Consider the following 20115-nt stretch of genomic DNA (forward strand, 5'->3'; position numbering starts at 1 on the left):
CCCTGACTTTCCCATCACTGTAGATGGCACCACTATCTTTTCTGTCTCAAACTCAAACCTTGGTGTTATCCATGACTTCTGTCCCTCAATCCATCACTAAATCCTTTCGGTCCCACCTTCACAACAAAAGCTAAGCAACAAAAGAGAAGCAGCGGGGCTCAGTGGAAAAGAGCCCAGGCTTTGGAGTCAGAGGTCATGGGTTCAAATCCCGGCTCCACCACTTGTCAGCTGTGTGACTTTGGGCAAGTCACTTCACTTCTCTGGGCCTCAGTTCCCTCATCTGTAAAATGGGGATTAAGACTGTGAGCCCCCCGTGGGACAACCTGATCACCTTGTAACCTCCCCAGGGCTTAGAACAGTGCTTTGCACATAGTAAGTGCTTAATAAATGCCATCATTAGATTAAAAGCTAAAATCCTTCCTTTCCTCTCCATCCAAACTGTTGCCATGTTATTACAATCACTCATCCTATCCCACTTGGATTACAGCATCAGCCTCCTTGCTGACCTCCCATCTTCCTGTCTCTCCCCACTCCAGTCCATACTTCACTCTGCTGCCCGGATCATTTTTCTGCAAAAACATTCAGGACGTGTCACCCCGCTCCTCAAAATACTCCAGTGGTTGCCCATCTAATACAACACCAAAACACATCACCATCAAACAAAAAACTCCTCACCACTGACTTTCAAGCACTCCACCACCTTGTTCCCAGCACCCCCAGCTCACCTCAATTCTCTCCTTCTATAACCCAGCCCGCACACTTCACTCTCTTAGTGCTAAGCTTCTCACTGTGCCTCAATCTTGCCTGTTTCGTCACTGACCCCTAGCCCATGTCCTGCCTCTGGCCTGGAATGACCTCCCTCCTCAAATCCAACAGACAATTACTCTCCCCTCCTTCAAAGGCTTATTGAAGGCCCATCTCCAAGAGGCCTCCCCAGACCAAACCCCACTTTTCCTCATCTCCCACTCCCTTCTGTGCCATCCTGACTGCTCCTTTTGTTCTTCCCACCCTCCCAGCTCCATGGCAATTACGTACATATCTGTAATTTTATTTACTTGCACTGGTGTCTGTCTCCCTCCTTCTAGACTGTAAACTCTTGTAAGCAGGGAATGTGACTGTTTATTGTTGCACTGTACTCTCCCAAGAGCTTAGTACAGGGCTCTGCACACAGTAAGCGCTCAATAAATACGCTGTAGTAAAGTACTTTGTTCAATAGATACGATTGATTTTTCATGCTTTATGGTTGCAACGTGTCTGCCTATTTCCCCCTGACATTAAATTGAAGTTCCTGGAAAGCAGGGACCTCCTCTTCTTCTCCTCATATTGCATGTTCTTAAGAGCCTAGTACAGCAATTTCCCCCCACAAGTGCTCAATAAATGCAGTTCCTGTTCCTTCTGCTGATGGCTGAGAGGATATTGGATAAAAAAAAATGAGTACACAATAAAAAAAAATCCCTGTTCTGGAATATATGAGAATAATACCTTGAAAAGCCAGGGAAATGATACATCCTTAGAAAAAAAAATAACAATTTTTGGCCCCTTCAATATAGCCTAGCCATGAATCAACCTGAAACGAACTTGGGGGGCAGAGGTTCTGTCTTGTAATCAATCACTTTTTTTTTTTACTGAGTGCTTACTCTGAGGCATTTATTGAGCACTTACTCCGAGCAGAGCACTTCTCTGTAGTGCCTAGGAGAGCACAATACAATAGAGCAGTTAGACACGATCCCTGCCTATGGCGGGGAGGCTAAATGACCGGGAGAGGGTGGAATCGGCGAGGGTGAAACAGAAAGAATATAGTGCATTTTAAAAAGGACTACATAGCCCTCTGTCCCCTAGTACTACCAATTCTTTCTCTTCCTTCAAGTGTTCCTTCAAGTAATCAGGTGGGAAATCTCACCTCCTCCTAATTATGCAGAAGTGCCAAATTCCCCCACTGTTTCAGAGTGTACCCGAATTCATCAATCTCCCACCAGAAAAAAAAAAACCCTCTAAAGCTTGAACATACACAGCTGATTTCTCTGTCAGGCGTGTGTTTAATAATTGTCCAATAGGTTCTTATGCCTGGAGAGTATCTATTCAAATTGTAAGCCCCTAGATACCGGGGTCTTCATTTGCTTTGTGCCTTTTCCAAGACAGTGCCTTGCGCAGAGCTGCTTTTAAACAGGAGATGAAATGGGCATCTGCCCTGGAGTCAGCCTCTCTCGGACAGCTGCCCTGTGCCACCAAGAGAGGCAATATTTGGCCAGTCCTTGCCTTAAGATGTTTCAAGCTACGGTTCCAGTGAATGGCAACTACAATGTTCTTAAAGTTTAAAAAAGGCGGAGGGCAGAGCGGGAAAGACCAGATGGGGCTGATTACGCCGGAGAGGGTCGACATGTCCTTTTTACTTCAAACGGAAGTTCCTTTTCATGGAACCTCTCGGGCTCAAAATACAGTAACGCAGCCGTATTATTCACCGATAAGTGACGGAGTTAAAAACAGGGTAACCAATCTTGGTTCAGGAATCTATCCGCCCTGTGGAAAGAGCACGGGCTTGGAAGTCGGAGGACCTGGGTTCTAATCCTGGCTCTACCACTCGCCTAGCTGTGGGTACTTGGGCATGTCACTAAACTTCGCCATGCCTCCGTTTCTTCATCTATAAAGTGAAGATTCAATACCTGTTCCACTTACGTCTTTACACTTGTTCATTCAGTGATTCAATCGTATTTATTGAGCGCTTACTGTGTGCAGAGCACTGTACTAAGCGCTTGGGAAGTACAAGTTGGTAACACATAGAGACGGTCCCTACCCAACAGCAGGCTCACAGTCTAGAAAGGGGAGACAGACAACAAAACAAAACATATTAACAAAATAAAATAAATAGAATAGTAAATCTGCACAAACTGTAAGCTTTAGAGAAGCAGCGTGGCTCAGTGGAAAGAGCACAGGCTTTGGAGTCCGAGGTCATGGGTTCGAATCCCGACTCCGCCACATGTCTGCTGTGTGACCTCGGGCAAATCGCTTAACTTTTCGGAGCCTCAGTTATCTCATCTGTAAAATGGGGATGATGACTGCGAGCCCCACGCGGGACAACCTGATCACCTTGTATCCCCCCAGCGCTTAGCACAGTGCTTTGCACATAGTAAGTGCTTAACAAATGCCATTATTATTATTATTACAAGTATAAGTATGTACAAGAATACACTTGTGTATTCTTTCCAAGCGCTTGGTAATAATAATAATAATAATAATAATAACGGCATTTATTAAGCACTTACTATGTGCAAAGCACTGTTCTAAGAGCTGGGGAGGTTACAAGGTGATCAGGTTGTCCCACAGGGGGCTCACAGTCTTAATCCCCATGTTACAGATGAGATAACTGAGGCCCAGAGAAGTTAAGTGACTTGCCCAAAGTCACACAGATGACAATTGGCAGAGCCAGGATTTGAACCTGGCTCTGCACTCAGTAAATGCTCAATAAGTACTATAACTACTAGTATTGCCTATAGTCACTTGGATACCCTCACTTCATTTCAACTCCTTCTCTTCTACCCCATTATCGTCCCTTCACTGTGGCTGCCGTTGTGGGACTAAAACTAGAACAGTTCCAGCAAGGTGGAAAGGGGAGTTTACTAGAGAGGCAGAAACACATGTGTCCTTTCAGAAGAGGGGAGGGGGCCCTCGAGTTTCCTCAATCCTGGATCTATCAGAGCCAGAATCCGGCCCTTAACATTTAGATTCTTAATACTTTTTAATGATAAGGGAGGTGGATCTGTAAAATCATTTACGGTGACAGAAATGGAAATGGAAGATAAAGATAGAATTCTAAAGGGCTCTTGGAGTCATGTCTCTCCTCTCCCTTTCCCACCTTCAACTCGCCATCCAAACCCTGGCCATAAGAGTTGGCAGGGGACAACGCCACCAGTTCCGAATGCAAGGTTGACACCTTCTGGCCCAGAGTCACAGTCTAAAGCAAATCCCTTTTAGGGTTCACTATTAAATGCCCCATACACTGCCCAATCATGCTTCATTTTAGGAGATGTCAGTGGCTTCTGCCGAGGAACGCAGCATGCATAAAAGTAACAGGCAGCATTGGTCCGTGTTCAGTCGAGGTTTGAAGGGGCTGCTTCCTTTAGGAACCAGTAGCGGATCCTTGGAGAAACTTGGGAGGCATTCTGGGGGTGGGGCTTGCAGGGATTGTAACTTGAGGGTTGTATCCACCCAAGCCTGGTCCAAGGTACTGAAAAACCTGGAGTCCGGTCAGGGGTGCCAATTTTCATTTTGACTATGAACAGCGTGTTGGGGTGGTGGGGCTTGGGGGTGGGAAAGAGGAGGGGAGAGAGAGGAAAAGGGAGAAAAAAGAGTTAAAGAGGCAGGAAAAGCAGGGAGAATAAGGGGAGAATGGGGGAGAAGAAAAAGCAAGGAAAGGGAAGAAAAGGGAAAGGGGGGAGAGGGAAGGGTGATAGGAAGAGAACAGGGAGGATCCGGAGGAGCAGGGGGAAATGGAAAGAAGGTGGAAGAGAAAGGAAGAGAATGGGGAGGATCTAGAGGAGCAGGAGGAAAGGGAAAGAAGGTGGAAGAGAAAGGAAGGTAACGGCTCGCACTTTTCCTGCCATTCAATTGCTGCTACTGCTGCCACTATTTCTCTTGTCCTTCCTGGGTTCTAGGGCCAGGCTAGTGGCTTCTTTCTCCATTGGCCTTGCAGCCCAGTAAGGATAAGCTGTCTTACCATCCTGCTGGTCCACCCAGGGAGCCTGGAGGATCCTCTGGGGGCTGGGGGGGGGGGGGGTGCCGGCGGCGTTAGCTTGAAGCTCCATAGCTACTGTGGCTTGCGGCTCCGCATCTTTTGTGGCACATGCACCCCACGGGGCCGTAATCTCATCACTTCTTTAATTATGGTGTTTGTTAATCGTTTACCGCATGTCAAGGACTGTTCCAAGTGCTGGGGTAGATACAAGTTTATTAAGTTGAACACAGTCCACGTCCCACATAGGGCTCGGTCTTAATCCCCACTTTTCAGATGAGATAACGAAGAAGTCACCCAGCAGATGAGAGGCAGAGCTGGGATTAGGACCTTGGTTTTCTGACGTCCACGCCCATGCTCTTTCCACTAGGCCATGTGGCTACTTATACTGTGAGCCCCATGCGGAGCAGGGACTGTGTCCAACCTGATTAACTTGTATCTACCCCAGCATGTGGAACGGTACTTGGCAAGTAGTAAGCGCTTAAACACCATAAAAAGTGTGCGTGGCTTCTGTGAATTTCCAGTTTCCCTCTAAAATCTAAAAATTGTCAACTCTCACAATTCTTGAGGAGTTAATTTTCCTCCACCCCTTAAAAAATATTTTCCTAAGAGCACCTTCTGTAGGGGACTATGTCACTGCATAATGGGGAAGTACAATGCATTTAGAATTGAGCCCCCTTCTCCGATTGCTTGCTTGACTGAAATTATAAATCCTTCAGGGTGGAAGTCAGTCAGTCAGTCAATCGTATTTACTGAATGCCTACTGTGGGCAGAGCACTGTACTAAGCGCTTGGGAGAGTACAATAGAACAGGCACATTCCCTGCCCGCAACGAGTTTACAGTCTAGAGGGGGAGACAGACGTTAATATAAATAAATTATAGATTTTGGGGAGAACAGACTAGAAGGGGGAGAACAAAGTTACGAATGAATGAGAGTGATGGCCTCTTTGAAGGCCAATGTCCCAGAGGCCTTTGCGCTGGAGGCCAACGGCCCCGGCCTCCTCCGCCTCCGTCCGTCGTCCACCATGTTTGGACGGGAGGAACCTCCCAGAACTGAGGGAGGGAGGGAAGGATGGAGGGAGGGAAGGATGGAGGGAGGGAGGGAGGCATGGATGGAGGCCGGAACAGAAAGTTGCGAATGAATGAGAGTGATGGCCTCGAAGGCCAATGTCCCAGAGGCCTTTGCGCTGGAGGCCACCGGCCCCGGCCTCCTCCGCCTCTGTCCATCGTCCACCATGTTTGGACGGGAGGAACCGCTCGTTCTGGGCGCCTGAGGGAGGGATGGAGGGATGAAGGAGGGAGGGAGGGAGGCCGGAATAGAAAGTTACTAATGAATTAGAGTGATGGCCTCTTTGAAGGCCAATGTCCCAGAGGCCTTTGCGCTGGAGGCCAACGGCCCCGGCCCCGGCCTCCTCCGCCTCCGTCCGTCGTCCACCAGGTTTGGACGGGAGGAACCGACCGTCCTGGGCGCCTGAGGGAGGGATGGAGGGATGGATGGATGGAGGCCGGAACAGAAAGTTATGAATGAATGAGAGTAATGGCCTCTTTGAAGGCCAATGTCCCAGAGGCCTTTGCGCTGGAGGCCAACGGCTCCGGCCTCCTCCGCCTTCGTCCGTCGTCCACCATGTTTGGACGGGAGGAACTGCCCGTTCTGGGCACCTGAGGGAGGGATGGAGGGGTGGATGGAGGGAGGCCGGAACAGAAAGTTATGAATGAATGAGAGTGATGGCCTCTTTGAAGGCCAATGTCCCAGAGGCCTTTGCGCTGGAGGCCAACGGCCCCGGCCTCCTCCGCCTCCGTCCACCATGTTTGGACGGGAGGAAACGTCCGTACTCGGCGCCTGAGGGAGGGAGGGAGGGAAGGAGGGAGGGAGGCCGGCACAGAAAGTTACGAATGAATGAGAGTGATGGCCTCGAAGGCCAACGTCCCAGAGGCCTTTGCGCTGGAGGCCAACGGCCCCGGCCTCCTTCGCCTCCATCCACCATGTTTGGACGGGAGGAACCGCCCGTACTCGGCGCCTGAGGGAGGGAGGGAGGGAGGGATGGAAGGAGGGAGGGAGGGAGGGATGGAAGGAGGGAGGGATAGAGGCCGGAACAGAAAGTTACGAATGAATGGGAGTGATGCCCTCGAAGGCCAATGTCCCAGAGGCCTTTGCGCTGGAGGCCAACGGCCCCGGCCTCCTTCGCCTCCGTCCACCATGTTTGGACGGGAGGAACCGCCCGTCCTGGGCGCCGGAGGGAGGGAGGGAGGGAGGGATGGATGGATGGATGGATGGAGGCCGGAACAGAAAGTTATGAATGAATGAGAGTAATGGCCTCTTTGAAGGCCAATGTCCCAGAAGCCTTTGCGCTGGAGGCCAAGGGCCCCGGCCTCCTCCGTCCGTCGTCCACCATGCTTGGACGGGAGGAACCGCCTGTTCTCGGCGCCTGAGGGAGGGATGGAGGGATGGAGGGATGGAGGTCGGGCCTCGCCGCCGGGGCTGAGGGGAGGCGAGGGGGCGGGATCCCGGGGCCGCGTCGCTCCTTACCTCGAGCCTCGTCAGGCCGCCCGCCCGACCGCCCGCCGTCCTCCCCTCACGCGGACTGCGACGCAGCTGGAGGGGGCGTGGCCTCCAGGGGCCCCGCCCCCGCCCCGGACGGGCCAATGGGCGCCGCGCTCGGCCGAGGCCCCGCCCCCGGGCGGCTGCCGCCACTCCCGATTGGCCCGCGGGGACGGTCCCGGCCGGCGTCTCAGCTATAAAGGCGGCGGGGGCCCGGCCGGGGCCGCCAGTGCCGCCGCCATGCCGAGGGGCTTCCTGGTGAAGCGCAGCAAGCGGGCGGGCGCCTCCTACCGCGCCCGTCCCGCCCCGGACGAGCCGGCCGGCGACCCCCGGGGCTGGGCCGACCCCTTCCCCTCCTCCGGGGCCGCGGCCTTGGCGGCGGGAGCCCCGCCGCGGGCCCCCCGCCCCCCGCCGGGGCCGGCCCGGAGGGCCAAGCCGCCCAGGAAGCCCAGCCCGGCCGACGCGGTGACCACGTCCCCCGTGCTGGGGCTGCGGATCAAGGAGGAGGAGGCGGCGGAGGAGCCCCGCGGGGGCCGCACGCCGCTGGGCGAGTTCATCTGCCAGCTGTGCAAGGAGCAGTACGCCGACCCCCTGGCGCTGGCGCAGCACCGCTGCTCCCGCATCGTGCGGGTGGAGTACCGCTGCCCCGACTGCGACAAGGTCTTCAGCTGCCCCGCCAACCTGGCGTCGCACCGCCGCTGGCACAAGCCGCGACCCCCGCAGGACCGGCAGCCCGTTGCTTCCTCCTCGTCGTCGTCGTCGTCGCCCCGCGAGGGCAAGGAGAACGGCGGCGGTGGCGGCGTTGGCGGCCCGGAGCGCGCCGCGTCCCAGCACCGGTTGGGCGAGGACAGCTCCCCCGGCGGGCCCGAGCCCTTCCCCTGCCCCTGCTGCCACCGGCGGTTCCGCCGCCAGGCCTACCTGCGCAAACACCTGGGCAGCCACCAGGCCCCGGGCCCGGCCCTCCCGGGCCCGCCGGCCGAGCCGGGGCCGGGGCCGGGGCCGTGGCCCCCCGCCCGGGACGAGCAGCTGCTGCTGCTGCCCGTCCTGGCCGGGGCCCGGGCCCGCAGCAGGTGTTCCCGTGCCAGCGCTGCCCGGCCACCTTCTTCAGCGGCCCCGGCCTCACCCGCCACGTCAACAAGTGCCACCCGTCCGACGCCCGCCAGCTCCTGCTGCTGCTGCAGGTGCCCCCGATAAGGCCCGGCTGCCGAGGGGGCCCCGACGCCTGCCTCGACCACTGCTAGCCCTCCTCCTGCTCGGCGAATCCCCCTACTGAGAGGTCACCTCCTCCAGGACGCCTTCCCACACCGAGCCCCCTCCTCCCCCTCTCCATCCCCCTACTGAGAGGTCACCTCCTCCAGGACGCCTTCCCACACCGAGCCCCTTCCTCCCCCTCTCCATCCCCCTACTGAGAGCCCACCTCCTCCAGGACGCCTTCCCACCCCGAGCCCCCTCCTCCCCCTCTCCATCCCCCTACTGAGAGCCCACCTCCTCCAGGACGCCTTCCCACCCCGAGCCCCCTCCTCCCCCTCTCCATCCCCCTACTGAGAGCCCACCTCCTCCAGGACGCCTTCCCACCCCGAGCCCCCTCCTCCCCCTCTCCATCCCCCTACTGAGAGCCCACCTCCTCCAGGACGCCTTCCCACCCCGAGCCCCCTCCTCCCCCCTCCATCCCCCACTGAGAGCCCACCCTCTCCATCCCACAGCACCTGTATATACGTTTGTACGTATTTATTACTCGATTTGTACATATTTATTCTATTCTGTTAATATGTTTTGTTTTGTTCCCTGCCTTCCCCCTTCTAGACTGTGAGCCCGCTGTTGGGTAGGGACTGTCTCTCTAGGTTGCCGATTTGGACTTCCCAAGCGCCTAGTACAGCGCTCACTTTAATTCTCTGGGTCTCACTGTTGGGTGAAGCCCACCTCCTCCAGGAGGCCTTCCCCTCCCCACAGCACCTGTATATACGTTTGTACGTATTTATTACTCGATTTGTCCATATTTATTCTCTTCTGTTAATGTTTTGTTTTGTTCCCTGCCTTCCCTCTTCTAGACTGTGAGCCCGCTGTTGGGTAGGGACCGTCTCTCTGTGTTGCCGGCTTGGACTTCCCAAGCGCCCAGTACGGTGCTCACTTCACTTCTACGGGTCTCACTGTTGGGTAGAGCCCACCTCCTCCAGGATTCCTTCCCACACCGAGCCCCCTCCTCCCCCTCTCCATCCCCCCGCCTTACCTCCTTCCCCTCCCCACAGCACCTGTATATACGTTTGTACGTATTTATTACTCGATTTGTACATATTTATTCTATTCTGTTAACATGTTTTGTTCCTTGTCTCCCCCTTCTAGACTGTGAGCCCGCTGTTGGGTAGGGACCGTCTCTCTGTGTTGCCGGCTTGGACTTCCCAAGCGCCTAGTACAGTGCTCACTTCACTTCTGTGGGTCTCATGAGCCCAACTGTTGGGTAGAGCCCACCTCCTCCAGGACGCCTTCCCACACCGAGCCCCCTCCTCCCCCTCTCCATCCCCCCCGCCTTACCTCCTTCCCTTCCCCACAGCACCTGTATATACGTTTGTACGTATTTATTACCCGATTTGTACATATTCTATTCTGTGAATGTTTTGTTCCCTGTCTCCCCCTTCTAGACTGTGAGCCCGCTGTTGGGTAGGGACCGTCTCTCTCTGTTGCCGACTTGGACTTCCCAAGCGCCTAGTACAGTGCTCACTTCACTTCTCTGGGTCTCATGAGCACAACTGTTGGGTAGAGCCCACCTCCTCCAGGAGGCCTTCCCACACTGAGCCCCCTCCTCCCCCTCTCCATCCCCCCGTCTTACGTCCTTCCCCTCCCCACAGCACCTGTATATACGTTTGTACGTATTTATTACTCTATTTGTACATCAATCAATCAATCGTATTTATTGAGCGCTTACTGTATGCTGAGCAGCGTACTAAGCGCTTGGGAAGTACAAGTTGGCAACATATAGAGACGGTCCCTACCCAACAGTGGGCTCACAGTCTAGAAGCCTACATATTTATTCTATTTATTTTATTCTGTTAATATGGTTGGTTTTGTTCCCCGTCTCCCCCTTCTAGACTGTGAGCCCGCCGTTGGGTAGGGACCGGCTCTCTATGTTGCCGACTTGGACTTCCCAAGCGCTTAGTAAGCGCTCAATAAATACGATTGAATGAACCCCCCTGTGACCGGGAAACCCTCGGAGGAAGGGGCGGATTCTCCATCCGCCACTCGCCCCCTGCCCACAAGAGCCTGGGTGGAAAATGTTGCGGGGGAGGGGATGGAGGGGGGAGAAATAATAATAACGATAGCATTTCGTAAGCGCTTACTATGTGCAAAGCACCGTGGGGAGGCTACTTGGTGGTCAGGTTGGCCCACGGGGGGCTCACAGTCTTCATCCCCGTTGCATTCATTCAGTCGTATTTATTGAGCGCTTACTGTGTGCGGAGCACTGTACTAGGCGCTTGGGAAGTACAAGTTGGCAACATATAGAGACGGTCCCTACCCGACAGCGGGCTCATGAGGCCCAGAGAGGTGAAGTGACTTGCCCAAAGTCACACGGCTGGTGGAAGGGGGGGCTTCGAGTCTTCTTTCTCAGAAGTGTCGGGCCTCCTAAGCCCCCTCCCCGGGAGCAGGCTGGCTTTCTGAGCCCCCCTAAAGCTCCTTAAACTCTTTATTGAGAGGCGCGGTGCCCCCTCCTCCACTGCCGACAGCCCCTGTTTAACGGGGATGAAGACTGTGAGCCCCACGTGGGACAACCTGATGATGATCTTGTATCTACCCCAGCGCTTGGCACAGAGTAAGCGCTTCACAAATACCACTTTTATTGTTATTTACAGAAGACCGGGCCAAACCCCCAAATCCCGGGGAGGAACCAACGTTTCTTTCTCTGGCTATTTGCTTTCTAATTGCATTTGTCGACCACACCCGTGTGTCCCACCCGGCCCTGCTGTAGCAGGGCTAAAAGGGGAATAATCTCTGGGGGAGTGGGCTCCCTCTGCCCACCACCAAATAAATCAACATAGGGCCCCAAGAGCCCACCCGCTTTGGTTCCCGTCCCCGGAGACTCACTTTTCTGCGGAAGACTCGCGTCTAGAAGGCTGCAGGGCTCGGTCAGACGTGGTGGCAGGAGAATAGCTCAGTTGAGCAAAAGCGAGCGCTTTGGACCCTTCGCCCGACACAACCGAGGGAACCACAGAGCCACTTGGATCACTTCCATTAGACTAAGATGGGTGAGGATTTCCTGGGAAGCATCTGGTTCAAGACTCCACACTCAGAAAACACTCAATGGTGAAGCGGGGAAAAGCGATTTTCTGGAAAAAAAAAAGGGGGGGGGGGAGAGTTGGGTAGCAATACGAGGGAAAACGGTCATTTTGGCAAGTTGCCGTGTGACGGGTGTAGACGCCGAGTTGGGGAGGCAGACCGTTTCACGGCTCCTTGGTATTTGCATTGGGAAATGGATTTTATCCCCACTTATATTTTTCTCCCAGGAGTTACTGGAATCATTTTGGCCATCATTTTGACTACCTGCTCTAATCCCTTCTCCCTAAAATAAACCAATCTAATACAGATCGGTCAGAGCAATTAGTTATTGATTTAAGCGGCCTCTCCCTGCATCCTTCTAGCTGCCCGTATCCGATTTCTATTTTCAAACAAGGTTTGGTAAAGAGGAGAAAAGGTAACATTGAGGGAGGGAATAAAGTTTTCCTGTAACGGTGCATCGGGATGGGGGTAGTCAAGGTGGCTCTTGACTTCAGCAACTCACTCTGAGTTCCAGATGTTAATTGAATTAAACTATCCTTCTGATGAAAACGCACTCTGGGCTGGAAAACGGAGGGCTTCCTGGCACTGTCATTTGTCAAAAAAAAAAAAATAATAATTCCAGTTTACTAAGAAACCGAGCCGGTTCGATCCTTTGAGAGCCAGCCGCCAGCCGTGGAGGGTAATTTTTGTATAAGCCGAACCTCCGCTTCAACCAGATGAACCCAGCAGGTCCTAATCCCCCACCCTGCGGCACGGTGGACTGCAGGAGCAGCTTAACAAAAGCTAAGACAAAGTGGCAGAGGGGGTATCGTTGGCTGGTCTGAATGACCAACGCCATCAGAACCAGGCCTCAGCCCTGGCAAGGCAACTGCTGGGGAGGAACTAGGCTTGGAGTTCGATTTGTGAGCTGGAAGGGTCCCCCATCCCCGAAAGAAAATTCAGATTCATCCTCTAATTTAGTTGGAAGCTGTGTATTGGCTCCCGTAACCGCACGTCAACTTCGTTTATTAACTAAATGGGGAGCCGGATCCCTCTCTGGGAAGTCAAGCAAGCCTAGAGCAGGAGGAAGACTCTGGCGCGGGAGGTGGTAAGAATAATTTTATTGTATTATTAAATATGTCTTAACCATTACAAACCTTTCGATACTACATGAAAGACAAATACGTAACTGATAGTTCAATGCAGCGGTGGGATGTATTTACACATGCAGTTTGTACCGATGCCGTGCTGCATTTCCTTAGGAGAGAAGCCCTCTGCAAACTGGAGATCGTCTCCTACGGGAAAATACTTTGGGAGGGGTGGAATGTGTACTGAACTGCACCCGTGACCTCAGGACGGACAAGAGTGGACTCGGGCCGGACTCCTGGACGATGTTCCCTCTCAGTGGTACACGGGTAACGGGAGCAATGCATTTTACATCGGAAAAGTGCTTTTTTGGTATGTAAGAAAGAATAAAAACACGACATCTCTCCGGTAGGCCGGTGATGGGCCCAACCTCAAAACTAAATGGCCGGAGCCAGTGCCAGCCCTCCAACACAGTCAGTCATTTTTCTGGTTTTCTCATCTATCATGGCATCACCTGCCCAGTTGGGAAACGAGCCCTGTGTCTGGAAAGAAAAGGTGAACTTTTAAGCCATTTCAGGGGGAATCTGAAACACTGAAGAGAAATGGATCCCTTAGCATCTCACTTTTGTAACAAATAATCTGTACACATCCCGCCACGAACCAGTTCGGGCTAGTTGCCGAGCCTTAAGAAATGCTTTTAATTTAAAATAATACATTAAAAAAAAAAGTCGTACATATTTATCTCGCCAAGAAAGACACAAAGATAGGCATAATAAATAATGTAGTGAGAACCCTTTCTCCACACCACATCATGGCCCCATGTTAGCCGGGGAGTTAAAAGTGGCTCCTGGGACGCAATCAGCGGGGAAGGTAAAAAGTGCAGGAGAGAAACTGCACCGAGAACCCGTGGCAGCCTGGAGCGGGATTAAAAAGAACTCGAAACCAACCAGAGGGCTAAAACGTTCCATTAGAGATAAAATTCCAGTGTCGTTTTTTAAAATGAAGGCGCGGAGGGGTGCGTGCGTGGGAAGGGGAACGCCGATTGGGAGATGAGTGGCCGCCGCGGTCACCGGCCCGCCTAGGACTTATTGGCGGAGCCCGAGGAGCGGCGCAGCTTCATGGACATGCGGCTCTTGCTCGTGCGCGGGGACATCGGAGAAGCTAAGTCGGTCCCGTCCATCTGCGCTGCGGCTGGCGTTTCGCCGGGCAGAGCCTCTGGGTGGGAGCCTGAAGGAGACAGTAAGAGGCAAATCCATTAGCACCGCCCTCGCCGTGGCCTGAGCCGGGAACCCGCACCTTTGAATCCGGTCTTTCGCTGTGGAGGTTCCCGGCCGGGGGGCGGCGGGGAGGGATGGTCTGAAACGAATCTGCCAACTTGGCTCACCGGAGCCGTCAATCCAAGGCGGCACACACATCCAACCCGGGCACCGGTCTCCTGGGGCAGCCCCAAGCATCATCTCAGCAGGAGCCAAAGGGGGTGGGGGGGTCTCACAGAAGAAGCAACGGCCCCAGAGACATGCAGAGGAGGCTGGAGAAGCAGGAAGGTGCGGAGCACGGGGATGGGGAAGTGGGCAAGGGAGGTTCTTCCAAAGGGCTCAGAATCTGCCTCAGTTTAGGGCAGTCCCGGTTCAAAGGGGCCACACCAATGTCATCGGAAGCGCTGAATGTTTCATTTCCTTTGTAAAAGGGAACGAGGCAAATTATCTGGATCAGAGAACCCCACAGGGAAAGGAGAACGGGAAATACCTTAGTTCAGGGTGGCTCCAAAATACCGTCCCTTGTACCCAAGTTTTTCCATTGCATTGTACTTTCAGAGAAACGAGAAGGTAACCAATGGAAACGGTACATTTGAAGTGGCGAAAAGGAAAACAGAACCCGACCGTTCAGCCAGCACCCTCCATTTCAAGAACTCATTAGCAACACCGGTCAGTTCCCCCTCATCTGAATCCCGCTTCCACCAAAATTTCGGTAGTTCCCAGCTTCCCAAGGCAATTCCCGGGGAAAAAGGTGCCCCCAAATCACCAAACCCTACCGAGGCACCAATTCCGGGTCTTTAAGCCTCTGATTACTTGGGTTTGGCCTAGGTGGAAAAAGTGGTTTTTCCCTACCGTTTCCTCCTTAAAGGCAAATACTACTGGTTCGTGCTCTTTCCCCCAATAAGGGTGCGTCGATCCAAACCGAAGGGACAGAAATTCAAAGGCAGAAATGGACCGGAGGTTCCCGGCCTGGTGGAGGTACTAGGAGAGTTGAGGATAGGTCTCTGCTCCGGGTGTCAAAGGGGTTAGTGTGACATGACAAGCGCTGAGTACAGTGCTCTGCACACAGTAAGCGCTCAATAAATACGACTGAATGAATGAAGCTTCTTAAGGCCGAACAGTCCCAAATATATCGAAGAGATCCCTGAGCCAGTCTTCAGTCATTCAAAGTCCATTCCGTATTTATGGTATTTGCTAGGTGCTTACTATGTGCTAGGCACCATATTAAGCACTGGGGTAGATGCAACTAATTAGGTTGGATACAGTCCACGTCCCACGTGGGGCTCAGTCTCAACCCCCGTACTACAGATGAAGCAACTGAGGCACAGAGAAGCCAAGTGACTTGCTCAAGGTCACACAGCGGACGAGTGGCGGAATTAGAACCCAGGTCCTCTTGGATCCCAGGCCCAGGCTCTAGCCACTGGGCTGTGCTGTACCTGTTCCTCTCTCCAACTTGAGAGATGGGGAGGGAAGAGTCACTGGTCCCCGGCCGGCTCGGCCCCCGGACGCCTGCCCCGGCTTAGAAAGTCAGCACCGTGGCCACCAACCTCGGTCCCATTTTAGAAGTTCCTTCTGGTTCCAGATTACAAGGAATGGAAGCACCGTGAATGAGTGAGAAGTAGAGGTTGGGTAGGAGCCCGTGCTTTTCCGGGGGAGGACGGCATTCCCAGCCTGGGAAAGGCCCCCCCGGGCCCTTTACCTTGAGATGGCCAATGCTTTCTAGCGGAGGTTTTGGAAGGAAGAGAACTATCACTGCATTTCTTTCTTTGTGGTGAATGAAGAAATGATGGCGGGGTGGACAGAGAGGAGGAGATGGGAGAGAAGATAAGAGACAACAGGTGTGAGATATGACAATGCACCGCAGAGTTTGAAGGGCATTAACTGAGGAGCAGAGAAGACAGCAATTCGTTTTCATTAATTTCCCTGACTGGAGTGCAATGGGTAAAGGCAGCAATGGCTCATGGGGAAGAAGTAAACTCTTGAAGTAAAGTTATTTTACTTACCAACTAACTTAAAGAGAACACAGGAAAAAAGAAAGGAAAAAAAAAAGATGTATAAAATAGTCCAGCTGATTTCCATACCGTCCACAACCCTGGTGATGTTCTCCCCTAATCAATCTGCTCCAAGCAATATCCGCTGGGAAGGGAAATGCCTCTCCCCAAGATTTCCCGGGCCCAAGTCACCAACACAAATAAGGAACTACAGGCAGGGACTCAGGACACTGCCTAGCCCGGCAGGCAAATGGGGGAATGGTACCGAGCCCAGACCGAAAGAAGGATAACTTCCAAAGCGAATTTTCCACTTTCCCAGGGATGTAAAATAGCTCAGGAGGGACAGGTTAAAGACTCCTTTCAAATACAGGGCAAGTAACAGGAGACACTGTTTCATTCATTCCATTTTTTCGTACGTGAGGCTCTCCGTTTGGAGGACAAGGGGCCAGCCCCCCCGAAGCCTAGGGAGGACAGATGTTCTGAAGACACCCAACACAGGATAATCTGGAAAGTGACAACTGGCTGAAAGGGAAGTGGCTTTTAATTTAACAAATCCACAGATTTGAGATTTACCTCGTGAGGGAAGTTGCAAGCCACGAAATCCTTTTGGGTCGATGGGGGCAGCCTTCCCTGCGTTCTCCAGAGTTACTTCTGAAGATCGCCATGACAATAATTATCATCATCATCATCAATCGTATTTATTGAGCGCTTACTATGTGCAGAGCACTGTACTAAGCGCTTGGGAAGTACAAATTGGCAACATGTAGAGACAGTCCCTACCCAACAGTGGGCTCACAGTCTAAAAGGGGGAGACAGAGAACAAAACCAAACATACTAACAAAATAAAATAAATAGAATAGATATGTACAAGTAAAATAATTATAATAATAATTATGTTACTTGTTTAGCATTAACTATGTGCCAAGCACTGTTCACTGTTCTAAGCGTTCTAGGTGCTGGGTGTGTATAAATTAAGCAGCTTGGACACAATCCCTGTCCCACACGGGGCTCACACTCTTAATTCCCATTTTACAGATGAGGTAACTGAGGCCCAGAGAAGCGAAGTGACTTGACTAGACTGTGAGCCCACTGTTGGGTAGGGACCGTCTCTATATGTTCCCAACTTGTACTTCCCAAGCGCTTCGTACAGTGCTCTGCACACAGTAAGTGCTCAATAAATACGATTGAATGAGTGAATGAATGAACTTGCCCAAGGTGACCTTATCAATATCCTAGATTCCTGAGGTCTCTTCCCTCCCTTGACTCAAAGACATTAGTAGGATACTACTACTACACTAGGATAATTGAGAAGCAGCGTGGCTCAGTGGAAAGAGCACGGGCTTGGAGTCTGAAGTCGCGGGTTCCAGTCCCGACTCCTTCACTTGTCAGCTGTGTGACTTTGGGCAAGTCACTTCACGTCTCTGTGCCTCACTTACCTCATTTAAAATGGGGATTGAGATTGTGAGCCCCATGTGGGACAACCTGATTACTTCCTATCTCCCCCACTGCTAAGAACAGTGCTTGGCACATAGTAAGCGCTTAACAAATACCATTATTATTATGATAATTTTTAATATACTGAAAGGGTGAGTGAGTACAGGGAAAGGCAAGGAACCAACAGACAAATGGCTTCCGTTCCAGCCTACCCGGGAACACCGCCTAGCCGACCGGCACTGGCCGGTGGGCCGAGATGGGAGAAGGGCGGGAGACTACTTGGCCCCTCAGAGCTGGGCAGTGGCTTGGCTAGTGGCCAGTGATTCCTTCCCATACAGAGGCAAAAAAATGAACCGTTTTCAGGGGGCGGATTGACACAGAGTTTGATGACCCTTAGCCACGTTATAAATTCTGGAAATATCCAAAGGGAGCTGGGAGACAAAAGCAACATTTCCTCCTGAAAGTCCAACCGACTAACGTGAGTAACCTGAAGCCCTTGGCTATCATCTCGGGGGCAGAACATCTGCCAGTTCCCCAAGTTCATATTCTCTGCCTCTTGCTGAAGACTCCCGGCTAAATTAGCAGGCTTACTACATTCATTCATTCGATCGTATTTATTGAGCGCTTACGGTGTGCAGAGCACTGTACTAAGCGCTTGGGACGTACAAGTTGGCAACACATAGAGACGGTCCCTACCCAACAGCGGGCTCACAGTCTAGAAGGGGGAGACGGACAACAAAACAAAACATATTAACCAAATAAAATCAATAGAATAAATATGGACAAATAAAATAAATCAATAAATAGAGTAATAAATCCGTACAAACTGATAGTTCTCTACAGTCCCACGCTGACTGGTTAGGAAGAAATGAATACCATCACGCTTTTCCCCACAGTTCTGATCTTCTCTGGCCTCCCTCCCTCATGTTTGGGTCTTTTGTGACCCCATTTTACAGAGAAACCAGCCTCTTCGGATGTCTACAAACTCTACTGTTATTGAGGGGTTCAAAGCAGCTCTTTCATCCTCACAGGGGAGGCAGGGCTGGAGGTTTTTATTCCAGCCTTAGCAAAGAAACTGAGGCAGAGAACAGGCACATTTGAACACTGGTTTGTACCTCCTGCTCCAGAACCCTATCCACTTGATTATTAGGTCTGAATAAATCTGTTTTATCGGTCGCAGCCACTCAATTCTACAGAACTTGCAACATCATTCTCAAGGGTGTTTTCAGAAAACGACGAGGTCACGAGAGGACTGACCCTTCTCCCTGCAGGATAGGCAATTCAGCTAATAAGCAGAGGTCATTTTGGTAGCACCAAGGTATCTGAGTAAACCAAATTCAGCTATCAGTAGGAAGGGAAGGAAAAATCATTTGACATATTAGCTAGGGCAACTGTGGATAGGTGCCAACAGGAAGCTCACTGTTGATGAACTGGACAGAATGATGGAAAATGGACTTAATCGAGGTTAAAAAGAAAAAATATCGATGAACTGGGGAAATGGAATTTCAGGCTGAACGTCTTTCAAGCAGTCAAAATACTGATAGATCACATCATCCCCATCAGTGAACTGTCACTGAGAACCCATTGTAGGCAGTGCTAAACCACTTCCAAGAAAGGATTACAGAACCTAGAAAACGAGACACACAACTTCAGCACATTAAATATACTTTAGAAAACGATTCTTGAGTAGAGTCATGGTTTTTTAAGAGGAAAACAGGAAACGGCTTGAATTCTTTGCCGAGGGCCACCATTTTCTAAGAAATTCCCAAAGTTCTTAAGGGCATAAGAACATCAGGATATAAAAATTGCTATTATGGCGTTAGACACCATTCGTTGACACCGCCTCAGACATGAGCACCAGGATGCTTGAAGGAGCTTGTGATGGTCATGAGGATATGAAGCAGCGTGGCTCAGTGGGAAGAGCCCGGGCTTTGGAGTCAGAGGTCATGGGTTCGAATCCCAGCTCCGCCACATGTCTGCTGTGTGACCTTGGGCAAGTCACTTAACTTCTCTGAGCCTCAGTTACCTCACCTGCAAAATGGGGATTAAGACTGTGAGCCCCACGTGGGATAACTTGATCACCTTGTATCCCCCCCAGCGCTTAGAACAGTGCTTTGCACATAGTAAGTGCTTAATAAATGCCATCATTATTATTATTATATGACATCATTACTCTTACGGTCGGGGGTGGGGGGCCGGGGGAAGCCATCCCATTGTCCCCCTCTGTAACTGTAACTTTCCCTCCAGTGACCCAGAATTGACCAGTCGCACCTGAATCCACCCAAACCCCTTTTGAATCTACTGATGTTCTCAGCCTGCATTACTTTTTTTGATTAAGGGGGCCTGGAACCTCCCTCCCTTCCCCACAGCACCTGTATATATGTATACATGTTTGGACATATTTTTATACTCTATTTATTTATTTATTTAATTTATTTGTACATATCTATTCTATTTATTTTGTTAGTATGTTTGGTTTTGTTCTCTGTCTCCCCCCTTTTAGACTGTGAGCCCACTGTTGGGTAGGGACTGTCTCTATATGTTGCCAATTTGTACTTCCCAAGCGCTTAGTACAGTGCTCTGCACAAAGTAAGCGCTCAATAAATACGACTGATGATGATGATGGAACACCGCTCCCAAGAGACTGATGCTGTTGCGGGGTGGGGTTGGGGGGAGGAGGGAAGAGAAGGCATTGGCTGTTCTGCCCCTTGGAGCTGGCGGGAGCCAGAAGTGGCATCAAGATGGTGGGTCCGCATTTCCCTCCTACCCTTCCACAGCCCGGCCAGGAATCTGGTGGGGTTTCTCTCTGGTGGGGTTCAAGCGCTTAGTACAGTGCTC

The 20115-nt window shown here is 51.9% G+C and overlaps 2 protein-coding genes across 10 annotated transcripts in view; one reads left to right on the forward strand and one right to left on the reverse strand.

Moving 5' to 3' along the window:
• The first annotated feature begins 7163 nt into the window (after positions 1-7163).
• On the forward strand, positions 7164-8506 carry INSM2 (INSM transcriptional repressor 2). Its single transcript, XM_038756046.1, has 2 exons — positions 7164-8276; positions 8333-8506. The coding sequence occupies exons 1-2, from the start codon at positions 7164-7166 to the stop codon at positions 8504-8506; spliced, it is 1287 nt and encodes a 428-aa protein (XP_038611974.1).
• A 4105-nt stretch (positions 8507-12611) lies between these two features.
• Positions 12612-20115, reverse strand: part of RALGAPA1 (Ral GTPase activating protein catalytic subunit alpha 1) — a 163888-nt gene continuing 156384 nt past the window's right edge. For 3 of the 9 annotated variants that reach the window (XM_038756186.1, XM_038756184.1, XM_038756177.1), the window contains one exon: positions 12612-13823. In XM_038756186.1, the coding sequence (XP_038612114.1) occupies positions 13675-13823 (149 nt within the window). In that variant the 3' untranslated portion in view covers positions 12612-13674. Of the gene's footprint in view, positions 13824-15245; positions 15617-20115 lie in introns of those variants that run through there. The other 6 variants (XM_038756179.1, XM_038756182.1, XM_038756176.1 and 3 more) reach the window with 4 other exon arrangements.

Source organism: Tachyglossus aculeatus, chromosome 14 (genome assembly GCF_015852505.1).
Source record: "Tachyglossus aculeatus isolate mTacAcu1 chromosome 14, mTacAcu1.pri, whole genome shotgun sequence".
Taxonomy (NCBI): Eukaryota; Metazoa; Chordata; class Mammalia; order Monotremata; family Tachyglossidae; genus Tachyglossus; species Tachyglossus aculeatus.